At 43.9% G+C, this 12529-nt stretch overlaps 1 protein-coding gene across 20 annotated transcripts in view; it reads left to right on the forward strand.

Moving 5' to 3' along the window:
* Window positions 1-12529, forward strand: part of EPB41L2 (erythrocyte membrane protein band 4.1 like 2) — a 227831-nt gene that overhangs the window by 202580 nt on the left and 12722 nt on the right. For all 20 annotated transcript variants that reach the window (XM_066373228.1, XM_066373229.1, XM_066373220.1 and 17 more), the window contains 2 exons: window positions 1270-1350; window positions 5641-5751. In XM_066373228.1, the coding sequence (XP_066229325.1) occupies window positions 1270-1350; window positions 5641-5745 (186 nt within the window). In that variant the 3' untranslated portion in view covers window positions 5746-5751. The remainder of the gene's footprint in view (window positions 1-1269; window positions 1351-5640; window positions 5752-12529) is intronic.

Consider the following 12529-nt stretch of genomic DNA (forward strand, 5'->3'; position numbering starts at 1 on the left):
GCACTAGCTGCAGCGGCCTCACTGGGTACTTGTGCGAAGCGTGAGTACTTTGGCCTCACTCAAACATGCCCAAACCCAGGGTGTGTTTTTAAGAAGCCCTCACAGCGGTTCTGACACCGACTACAGTATCAGATTTCTAACTAACTCCTCATTTTCCAGTATTTTCTTCTGCTTCTGCATTTGGTTAGTGCTCAAAGGTCTTAAATGTATTCTTTGTGAGCTCCATACCCTATATTTCAAGAACAAAACTTTGTAAATTAAAAAATGTCACATCAATGAAAGTTGGTATGCTGTGCATTTTAAAGCATAACCAGTTATCAAGGCTGGTGATAAGCCTTGTTTTGTATGATAAAGTGCAATCACTTGTCAGTTAGTGTGTAGATTTATCAGAGTTCTAGGGGCTGGATGTGCGCTTCCTCAGGACTGTATGGAGTTTGCTCATTGCCTCTGTGAAATGTCATGGGCATATGGTCTCAGCTGCCTCTGCCCTGCCCTGCCCTGCCCTGCCCCGCCCCGCCCCGCCCCAGGCTCTGTGTGCTGCTCCCAGCCAGTACCTGTGTGGTGTTCAGCCAGGAGCTCCTGCCCGCGGCTCCTGTCACACAGCCTTTGTTCCACCATGCTCCCCGTCCACATATACAGCTAAATGCAGGAGCTGTCATCAGATCATTGAATCCATGTATCACCCTCATACAACCAAATTCAAGTCTTTTTATTATTATTATTATTATTATTATTATGGCACTAAAACGAATTGACCAAATCACCAAATAGATGTGCATAGTGAGAATCAAGCAGATAAAACAATAACATCAAGCAATTTCCCAAAACTAAAGATACAGAAATTGTGTTAGAGCTCCTTGTAACTTTATATAAACCAAACAACTATTTTTTTTCTTCTTTCTTTTTTTCAAAAATTGACCAATTGGGAAGGAAGAAACTCAGGAAGTTAGAACAGAATATCCCAGTGGAACTATGTGGAATAAATGGCAGCTGTTCCCTCTTAGTGTCACCTGAGTCTTGATAAATCAGTTTTAAGGTTGCTTTCAGTTAAGGAACACTTATAAATGCTACAACATTAACAACAGGATTATCCATTGAGCTTAAAAATACGGACATGTTTCTGGACCATCAGTCTTCGCCAACTTGGTGTTTCTTGCCTTACAATGACCAGAACGTCTAGGTGTGCTCCATCTCTGTTTTCTATGATTATGTATAAGCATGCTTTAATGATTACTGTTTCCCCCTTCTTTTTTTTTTTGTGACCTTTAGACTATAAAAGGTGGAATATCTGAAACAAGAATTGAGAAACGCATCGTGATCACAGGAGATTCAGATATTGATCATGACCAGGTAAAGACCTGAGTTCCTGGTTCTGAAAGTGACTGTGCTCATTGTCTTAAGTTTTGTATCTGTCACCAGTGCCTCCTGATTGAATCCATGTCCTACATATGGCATCAAGGCACACAGCCTGTCCTTCCAGCCTTCCTGATGCTGAATCAGCATAAAACACGGATTGCTTCTTATGTCCCACTGTCTTTCTGTACGCTTTTGAATTAAAATAATCATGAGGATTCCTGATAGCCATTGATATTCCTGTGGACCCAATTTAAGACAAATCATCAATTATTTAAAAATGAATGATGGTTCAATGATATTGACTTCCAAAAAAATATGGAAAGGCACTAAGTTAGACTTATGCCTACTTTTAGGAACTTAAAAACATTTTTTATAGCATTAGAAAGATTGGACTGTTTACTACTAACTATGACTATTACTGAGGGGTGGTGGAAGGTATCTTTCAAAGTAAAATTTTACATATATTCAGAAAAGAATTTGAAAGAATCGTGCTTCCGTGCTTGACTTTAAAGCAGGTGACAAAGAGAGCTGCTGGAGACTTAGAGAGTAGCATGTTCCCACATGTATAAGACACCTCCCCCCCCCCGAAAAATCTGGGGTCTAAAAACTGGGCACGTCTTATACAGTGGTTGTTTTTTTACTTGCATTTCCTGCTTTTTCATGCTTGTTTTTGCGCTCATTATTGAAGACTGATTCGTCATCAGACACAGATTGAGGACAAGCTAATGGATGGGAGTTTTGACAGTGATGAGCAGTGGTATGATTTTTATGATGAATAAAACTTGAGTTCAGTAGTTTATTATGTAATGCATTTTCCCCCCAAATTTTGGGCCCCAAAATTCAGGTGTGTCTTACACATGGAAGTGTCTTGTACATGGGGAAATATGGTAGTTTTAATTTTAAATGGCAATCCCAAGTGTGAAGATGTTTTAATTTTGTCATTTTCTGAATGACTTTTAACTCAATGTTAAAGGAGACTAAGCTGTTCTTTTATAACAACTCAAAGGAAATGTTTATTAACTACCCCAGAGGGACATAGGAATGAATGTTTGTTACCCAGCTTTGAACATACTGTGAAACTCAGGAAAGAGAATTTTAGAAAACAAAATTTCTCATTTACGAAAGACTCACTATATATGTCCAAAATATAAATAGAATTTCTTCTATGTCTTCAAAGAAAATTGCTGTTCTTTAAAAATCCCTGAAAGCATGATTTTACTTACATATTTCATATGCGTTTTTTAATTTTCTTAACTTACTAGAGGTTAAGGGTTGCCTGACTGAATTTTGACCTAAGAGTACAGGTTCCCAGGATGACCGGTGCACATGCCTGTTTACCACTGGAAACCGTGTCACCTCCTTGGAACCACACTTCCAGTTTCCCATGTAGGGGAATTTTCTGCTTCTGTTCCCTGGGACAGTCTTGAGTTCCTTTGACCTTAAGTGGGAGCCAAGGTATCCTTGCTCCTTTGCTCTTGGGCTCTAGCTTGACAGCATTTGTGGAATTCCTGCAGGGTGCCAGGCAGGGCCCATGCTCTTTGGATCGTCAGAAGGTGAAGACTGGGGTCTTCTCCCGGCCTCCGTTTCTTTTATCCTCTATCTTCTCTGAATTGCCCTTTCTGGCTTTCAGATGTCACTTTTTCCCCTTAGGGACTATTCTCAGGTTTCATTTTATGTGTATTCTTTTGTCTTTTGGCCTGTTTTAACAGAAAACTCAAATCTAGGTACTACTGCTTCTGAAAGACAAATAGTAAGAACACACCCAAGTAGCGCGTGTGCCTCGCTCTCAGGGCAGACAGTGGTGCCGCTGCCGCAGCCTTGCTGCGCGGGTAGTGTCTCCCTGCAGCGATGTGCTTCCGCCGCTGTGGAACCGAGGGCGGGGACACAGGAGTGAAGACAGAACTTTTACATAACTTGCACATCTGATTATGAGACAGCATAAACTTTTTTGAGCAAATTTAATTGTTGCTTTTGGTCTTCTTGTCACTAGAAGCTCATGATAAAGCCTGTAATGAGATGATGGAACTATTCAAAATTAAATGATGTTTTCTCGGAACATATGTACCCTGATTTATCAATGTCACTGAATTAAAATTAATAAAAATAAGATTAAAAAAAAATTAAATGAGAGAAATCACCTCTGTGCCCAAAACATGATATTGATCCTATAGTGACTTGAATATCTTCGGCACATTTTCCAGCTCCTTGCCTGCAGTAAAAGAATTTTAATAATGGAAGGAATCCCTTCATCTGAGCAAGATAGAAAAAAGGGAAGCTCTTGTGCTGGCCAGTGAAAGAGGCGTGCTTCCGTAAAACCTGCTTGGTGGGTTCTTTGCCTTTGCCGTCCTTGACACTGCTCTCCTGGAGTGGAGCAACTTGGCGGCCTCTCCTCGGTCACTGTCAGCTGAAGTTACTGAGCATAAACCAGTCCTAGCAAAATAACTTCTCGATTTGACAACCTGATACCTTTTCTCACAGTCTATTGTTACCATGATAAATTAACATTCAATTATTTAGGTTCATGTACTGATATCATGGAATGAAAAGAACTAATGGCAAACTGATTTCAAATGTGTTTAAAGATGACTATAGCAGTTTGGGGATTTCTCTAGTATTCTAATTAAACATTTTTCGCACGTGTTACTTTCCATGAGCATCACTTACAGTTTCTCTTTAAGAATTCCACTGCTTTAATATAATTAGATCTTTGGAGTAAAGGTAAACTCAGAAGACTCTGAGAACTTGTCTGTACCTACATTTGGCTCCATCTGAGCTTGTCCTTTCGAGTTTGGATTCCGCAGACCAACCTGGAATAGACAGCTTTGGTCTCCAAACACGCACGCACGCACGCACACTCCTGCTGGCCTTGTAGTCCATACACAGAAGCACTCTCTGCCCCCTTGGAGGTAAGGTGCCTGCTCCTCTACCTGCTGCCCTCCTGCCCTCTGGTCTTCCTGCTGTCCCCACCTGACACATGGTCACCCCACCACTCAGGCAGGAGGCTGGGCCCCTGTCTGACTTCTCTCGTCCTGACGCAGGTGAGCTGCCAGAGTTTGTTCCCTAGTGGACATTTAAGCACTGCCACTGTCTTCCAAGCTTCTGTGCAAAAGTTTTTTGATGTAAAAACAAATTTTTTTTGTAGCTTCACCATTTTTGTGTGGAATGAGGCTCCGGGTTTTGCCCAGCAACCTTTCACTGACAGAAACGATATTCCTAATAAGCAGTACAGTTGTCCCCTCAGGCAGTGACAGCAATAGGAAGAACTGCCTTTCTCAGGTGCATGTATTCCGTGTGAGTCACGGTGCTCTCCAGCCTCGTAGAATTTCTTTTTAGTTTTGGAGATCTGGCCTAGATGTTGAGTGTTGTTGTTCTGTGGTGGTCGCTTTTACTTTCTTCCCAAGACCTCTCTGAACATCTTTGCGTGTTGCTGCAGCAGGTGTATAGATGTGCTCTCTGATGTCATGCAGGGAAACCTTGTTGCTTTTCGCAGCCTGGTCCAGAGAAAAGAACCAGCGGACGGACGCCCTGAGTCCCACTCCGGCCCTGCCGCCCCCGCCCGACAGGACGGTCTTGAGGAAAAACCATCAGCCTTGCTGCTGTAGTGTTTTCAGCTGTAGAATAGGGAGAATGGGGGCCTGTACTTTTAACTGAAGATTCATCTCTCTCTGGTTTTAAGCTTTACTGATGGTGTGTCATCATGTTTGCTGCAGTTTTAATTGTTCAGTGCCCTTGAAGTTTATAAATAATTTTACTGTCATATTTTAGTTCAACAAACATTCTATTCAAACAATTACTGAGAGCCCAAGAGGGCAGCGAAGAGTGTGGTCTGGTTCTGCACCTCAGGGTTGCGGGCGCCTGGGCAGCAGCAAGTGTCACCTGCATGCACACAGCAGACACCAGGCCGATGCCGTACCCCGTCCCTCCTATCCTTACAACAGACCTAAGGTGATCTGAGACCTTAGCCTTAGTCTCAGGTGACAGGTGGGAACACTGAGGTCGGAGAGGAGCCGTTTCCCCAAGTCTTGCGGTGAGCGCAGGGCTGGGGTTCAGAGCCAGCGTGTTTCTTCCATGTGTATTGTTTGACAACAGAGTGGAGAAATGGAGCTTCGGGAGAATGCGAGGCATTCCCTAAGATGAACAGAGAGCTCATTTCAAATCTTCCTGCTTCCTCAATTAGAGCAGCAGAACCACGTTGGCTTGAGGTGGAGTCCAGGTGCTGAGTGTGCCCGTGTTTGCCATCCGAGCGGGCCGCCCTCCGCTGACATGCTGTGTCTGACCCTGCAGGCGCTGGCCCAGGCCATCCGGGAGGCCCGAGAGCAGCACCCCGACATGTCGGTCACGAGAGTGGTGGTGCACAAAGAAACCGAGATGGAGGAGGGGGAAGACTAAGTTAAGGTAAGGGGGCCTGTGTTGTCCAGGGCCGTTCTCGTGACTTCTGCGCCTCTGCACCAAGCTGAGGGATGTGCAGTGGACTTCTGCATCGTAGTGTCTGTGTCCTGTGGTCCCATCTGATTGTTCAGACTGTGTCATCCCCAAGGACACCTGCTCAGATTGCCTGCATAGAATTATAAACTCTCCACTAATGGGCATGTGGTGTTAACCACTGCCATGTATTTGGGCTGATAATAATTGGCATTTATAAATTGCTTTACTATTTAAAAGCACACTGGTATAATTATCTTAATATTCACAATGATGCTTTGAGGAAGGTGCTATTACCTTCATTTAGATAAGAGATTTTTTTTTAATTTATTTTAATTTGTGTTTACATAGATTCTAGTGTACCCCCAAATTCATCCTCCCCTCCCCCATGTTCCCCAGTACATTCCTCCTGTCCCCCTCCCCATAACACCCTCCCCCTTCCCTCCAGGATTTGCTTTTCTGCTCTCATCCCATGCTATCATCCCCTTTCCCTCTGTCCACTTTCCCTCTGGTTAGATGATAGAATTTATTTAAGGGGGCACAAAGGGAGAGATGAGTTAAATTGTCTTAATATAGACATTAAAAATGGCATATCAGGGAATTATAAAAAGAAAATATTTCTTTGGTTATATAAAAATTTAAAACTTTAATTAAATCAAAATTTAAAAAAAAGTAAAGGTTAAATGACAATGTTTAATATGCCTAGCAGAGAAAGGATTAATATCCTGAATGTATTAAGAAATCTTTTGTGTCATCAAAAATTTTAAACACTTTAGAAAAACAGGCAGAGGATTAAGCAAGTAAACCACATAGAAACTAAGTAAACATTGCCTGACCAGGCGGTGGCGCAGTGGATAGAGCGTTGGACTGGGATGCAGAGGACCCAGGTTCGAGACCCCGAGGTCGCCAGCTTGAGCGTGGGCTCATCTGATTTAAGCAAAAGCCCACCAGCTTGAACCTAAGGTCGCTGGCTCCAGCAAGGGGCTACTCGGTCTGCTGAAGGCCTGTGGTCAAGGCACATTGAGAAAGCAATCAATGAACAACTAAGGTGTTGCAACATGCAATGAAAAAACTAATGATTGATGCTTCTCATCTCTTTCCATTCCTGTCTGTCTGTCCCTGTCTATCCCTCTCTCTGACTCACTCTCTGTCTCTGTAAAAAAAAAAAAAAAGAAACTTAAGTGAACATTAACAAAAAATGTTCAGCCACACTATTGTGTGAGTATCAATTAAAATTTTAGTGTACAAGTTTTTACTTATAAATCTGGCAAAGTTTATGTTTTTAACCAGTGTTGGGGAGGTTGCAGGAGGAAAAATATGCAGTTGTATAAATTAGTAATATTTCCTGGAGGACAATTTGACAAACACCTGCACTAAACATGCCTACCATTTATACCACTCTTAAGAATTTATCTTATATAATGAGATATGTACAAAGTATAATTATTACATTTTTATGTATACTAGCAAGAAATTGGCAACAGTCTGCATGGCCAACAGCAGGGGCTGGTTGTACCATATGCTGCCATCATTATGTGATGACTAAGTATAGCTAGTAAGAGTTGTGCTAGAGAATTCTTAATGAAATTAGTAAATGTTCATAATTATATATGTACACAGAATTTGAATTTTAAAAAGCAGGTTTTATCACACAGCACATATACTAAGTTTTTTTTTTTTTTTTTTAAATCCCTGCATTGACCAGTCAATAGATAAATGCCCCATAGGATGGCTGGTCATTCATCTATTCAAAAATACTCAAGTACCAAAATGTGCTAGGGTAGGGGCACTGTGGGCTGAAATTGTCATATTGGGAGCAGAAACAAACAGACTGGAATCATTACAAGTTGAACCTGTTACTTGAGAAAGTTTGAGGTGAAATTTGAAGGGCAAATAGGACGTCATGTCAGTGTCTCAAAGTCATTATAGCATTTCCCCCGCTGACCACAGCTTGTTCTTGAAAACTTTCCATTGCTGGTGATGGTCTGGCTGAGATGCGGCGTTTCCACTGCCTCAGCCACCCTCCGCGGCCCTGCCAGGACCGTGCCGAGGCAGCAGGTGGGCCGAGGAAAGAGCAGGACCATACCGCACATCAGAAAAGAATAAATACCTGTGTGTGGTCCCGGCTCCCCTTTTTCAGATATGAAGAGCTCTCCTCCTGACCTGACCTCTCCCTTTGGAGTCGTTCTGAGCTTTTGATCAAGCACAGAAAGTTGGGGGTGGACCGGACAGAGAGATGGTCAAAGGACAGCCTGCAGTGGACCGAACCTCCCAATCTGCCGTCCAGCTGGGTACTGGCCAGCTGTGAGGCAGAGAGGAGCTAAATTCAGACACTGTGAAAAAGAAAACATAGACGTCAAGGGAGTTCTTCAGTGAACCTCTGGAACCTCTTAGGGACTATTCCCTCCTGCAGTTTGTCATCAGTGTGTATACAAGCCCCTAGGTGGACGCACAGTGTTACTGAGGGAGGGGGAAGAGTGTGCGGCCTCAGAGAGAACGAGCCTGCACGGGAGCTCAGGACTCGGCTTCAGTTGGCACCAGGAGCTCTCTGAACCCAGACTTCAAATGCGCCTCACTGACTCCAGAGTAACCAGTGATGTGGGGTGAAAAAATGAACGCTTCCTTTTCATCTGAGAGCAGCGAGCCGCCCAGGGCTGAAATGACAGGAGCTTCTGAACTATTCACTCATTTTATTCATTTATTTGCTCATTATACAAAGATAAATGAAGTGCCCATTAGATACCTTTTACAGTTTTATCATGGAGATTTCAGGTCAGACAAGGTCACAGAGATGTAAGACAGTGGTAACAATAGTTTCAGGTTTCATGATACTTCTCAATTGAGTGTAGTGGGAACCAAAAAGCAAGGTCTCTAAATCAGGAGGGGGCGTCTCACTTGAGTTGCAAGGAGAGTGGGAGTTAGCTCAGTGAAGAAAGGCGTGGAAGGAGGCATGCCAGGCAGGGTACAGTGCTGTGAACTTGACGCTCTAGGAGCCGCACAAAGTCAGGTGTAGCTGGGTTGCAGACTACTTGTAGGAGAGTGACGGGAGATGAAGGGAGCAGGCAGGCACAGGTCTGGTCAGAAGGAGTCTCATAAGCCACGCTAAAGAGGCTATATTTTATCCTGAAAAGCCCCTCGTGTGTTTGAGAGGTGATAAGTAGGAAAAAGGTATGGCTGGGTGACTCTGTGGCGGTATAGAAGTTAGTAAGTTGAGTAGGTGGGTGAGCAGGGAAGAATGCCAGATACTGCCAAGGTTGTAGCTTGGGCAAATGAGTTAGTAGTGGTTCGTGTAATTCAGTCAAGGAATTTATGTTTCATTTTACACGTCATGTGCAGTATCACCAGTCCTCTGCTCTACCTTAAAGCAAAAGTGTGTGTTTTCTTTCTTTGGTACTTTATAAGAGAAACCAACTGTCATAGGAATTGTGGAGGAAGCTTGAAAGTGAATCTATAAGGCCCCATTTTATATGCACACACAACATGGGTAATTGGAAATTTACTAGATAGTGTAGCATAAAACGCCACATAGCAAATTTGTGTCTACTTCATAGTTGGGTGATTTCGGTAGGTATTTCACTCCTCTGCCTCAATTCTGCTGTCTGTAAACTGGGGGAGATACTAGGGCTTAAAGAAGGGTTTGTTTTTGAGGCAGATTATAAAAATTTTGTATAACACATAATGTCAGCCACAAATTCTTTTTAGTCCTAAGAGTGAAATAAATGAATATGGAGATTTGTTATCCCAGAGATATTGACTTGGAGAGGTGCCTACATGGAGAGGCTCAGGAGGGAGCCAAGAGTTGAGAGAGAGCACAACAGGCTTAGGCTCGGGAGACGGAGATGTGAAGGTCATCTGCAAATCATCTACTGATGAAGCCTTCTGTTGGAGTGGTGTCACTCAGGGCCAGGTCAGGGTGTTGTGACCTGGGGAGCAGAGGACAAAGAGGAGGAGGAGGAGCCAGAAGGTAGGATGAAAACGGGCAGAAAAGGTGTCATGAAACGTGCCAGAGAGGGTAACTTCAAGAAGGAGCGAGCAATCAAGTGTTAAATATGGCAAAGAAGTTAAGCAAATGTGACCTCTAAAATTGTTGGTATAACCTGGGGCCTTTGTCAGAGCTACTTTAGTCAAGAAGTAGGGGCGAAGCCCTGTAGCAGGCTGAGGAAACAGATTTTAGGTAGAGAGGGCTTTCAGGGAGCTGAAAAACAGTAGTAGTGTCTTTTCTTGTTCTGTCCGCTCTGCCCGTCTTCATCGGGGAAGATGGAGAGCACTGCATCAGGTCTCAGAGCCACCAGAGCCAGCGCTGTGATTGCTGCAAACCTGACAAGCCCCTCACTCCTCAGAACCGTTAGATTTGCCCCGAGTCCCTCTCCTCGATTAATACGGAACTACATTAGTGGTTTGCTTTCTGTGCTGTTGTGCATATATGAACACTAATTTCTAAACAAGATAATGTGTTCAAACCGACATTTCAAAGCCAGTGTGATGTTCAGTGATTTCAAAATGAACTCATAAGCCAAATAGGAAGTTAATATTAGCTATCTAACTGATTTGACAGGAGAAAACCATGCTGGCTGAGCCGAGCTCTAGCTAATTATGAGTTACTCATTAATATGTAGGCTCTGATGGGCATTGAAAGCCTATTGACTTTCACATGACTATTTTCAGTTGAAGACCCAGGAGGTTTGTAGGCATATCAAGTGTGTTGCATTTTTATTTAGTCTATTTGCCTAGTTGTACTAGACTCACTCCTAAAATCAGCATTTTGTTATAGAGAAACTGACTCCCACATACATCCCGACTGGGATCCACCCGGCAAGCCCATTAGGGGGGCGATGCTTTGCCTATCTGGGGCATTGCTCCATTGCTCGGCAACTGAGCTCTTCTTAGCACCTGAGGTGGAGGCCATGGAGCCATCCTCAGTGCCCGGGGCCAACTCACTCTAATCAAGCCATGGCTATAGGAGGGGAGAGAGAGAGAGTGAGAAGGGGAGGGGTGGAGAAGTAAATGGGCGCTTCTCCTGTGTGCCCTGACCTGGAATCAAATTCAGGACATCCACACGCTGGGCTGATGCTCTGCCACTGTGCCAGCCAGCCAGGGCACAGATTAGTTTTCAGTATAGACTAATCAAACCTAAAATGAAGACTTTTATACATAGAAATAAAAAGCCATTTTGGATTTAGTGAGTTTTCACCGTGGAATGCTGTGGAATGTTCAGTTTTAATATTTGTAAATCTGGCAGGGGCTATCAGTGTGAGTCAGATGAAGTGTATTTGAACTAAACAACAAGAGGCACTGAAGCCATGGCCTTGGAGGAAACGTGTGTCCCTGGGAGTCACTAATTCCCCAGGGCTTGCTCTTGGACAGAATCATTATCAACTATTGTTTTTGCAAATGAACCTATCTTTATTTTTCCCCCCTGGTAATAAGAAAACAAAGGAGGTTATAATTTTTCAAAACAGCAAGACTAGAAAATGTATGTGACCCTTAATTCCTTTGCTCCTAGAGACAGCTAATTCCTCTTCACAGTGTAAATAAATATATGTAAACACATCCATTCACACACACACACACACTGAAGACTTGGACTGTTGATTCTGTTAACTTGTTTTTTTCTCCACTTAACATTACTTCGTAGTTAACTTTCAGTATCATTATCTCATCATTTCTCACGCATGGTTGAATGGATGCATAATAGTTTACTTGAACTATTAATGGTTTAGATTACTCCTCAGTTTTCAGTTATACACACACTTACAAAGATTATACTTATGTTTACTTTTTTTGTGCATTAATTTTGTTGTTTCTCTACGAAACCACTAATGTAGTTCCGTATTAATCGAGGAGAGGGACTCGGGGCATATCTAACGGGTTCTGAGGAGTGAAGGGCTTGTCAGGTTTGCAGTAGTCACAAAATTAATCTAGGGCAGATATTTTCTAAAATTAGGGTTGGTGTGCTACCAAGAGTTTTGATATATTGCTAAATGTCTTTCTTTTTTTTTTTTTTTGTATTTTTCTGAAGCTGGAAACGGGAAGAGACAGTCAGACAGACTCCCGCATGCGCCCGACCGGGATCCACCCGGCACGCCCACCAGGGGCGAGGCTCCGCCCACCAGGGGCGACCAGAGCCACTCTAGCGCCTGGGGCAGAGGCCAAGGAGCCATCCCCAGCGCCCGGGCCATCTTTGCTCCAATGGAGCCTTGGCTGCGGGAGGGGAAGAGAGACAGAGAGGAAGGAGGGTGGGGGGGTGGAGAAGCAAATGGGCGCCTCTCCTATGTGCCCTGGCCGGGAATCGAACCTGGGTCCCCCGCACGCCAGGCCAACGCTCTACCGTTGAGCCAACTGGCCAGGGCCGCTAAATGTCTTTCTTAAAGGTCCTACAAAGTTAGAACCCCACTAGCAGTTTATGAGTTTCCCCATTTTCCATGTTCTTTCCAACACTAAAGATTATACAATTTTTAAAAATCTTTGCTAATCTGGTGAGGAAAGAGTATTTCTCTTTTTAAAATTGTGAGGAAAGAGGCCCTGGCCGGTTGGCTCAGTGGTAGAGCGTCAGCCTGGCGTGCGGAAGTCCCAGGTTCGATTCCCGGCCAGGGCACACAGGAGAGGCGCCCATCTGCTTCTCCACCCCTCCCCCTCTCCTTCCTCTCTGTCTCTCTCTTCCCCTCCCACAGCCAAGGCTCCATTGGAGCAGAAAGATGGCCCGGGCACTGGGGATGGCTCCTTGGCCTCTGCCCCAGGCGCTAGAGTGGCT

Source organism: Saccopteryx leptura, chromosome 3, assembly GCF_036850995.1.
Source record: "Saccopteryx leptura isolate mSacLep1 chromosome 3, mSacLep1_pri_phased_curated, whole genome shotgun sequence".
Lineage (NCBI taxonomy): Eukaryota > Metazoa > Chordata > Mammalia > Chiroptera > Emballonuridae > Saccopteryx > Saccopteryx leptura.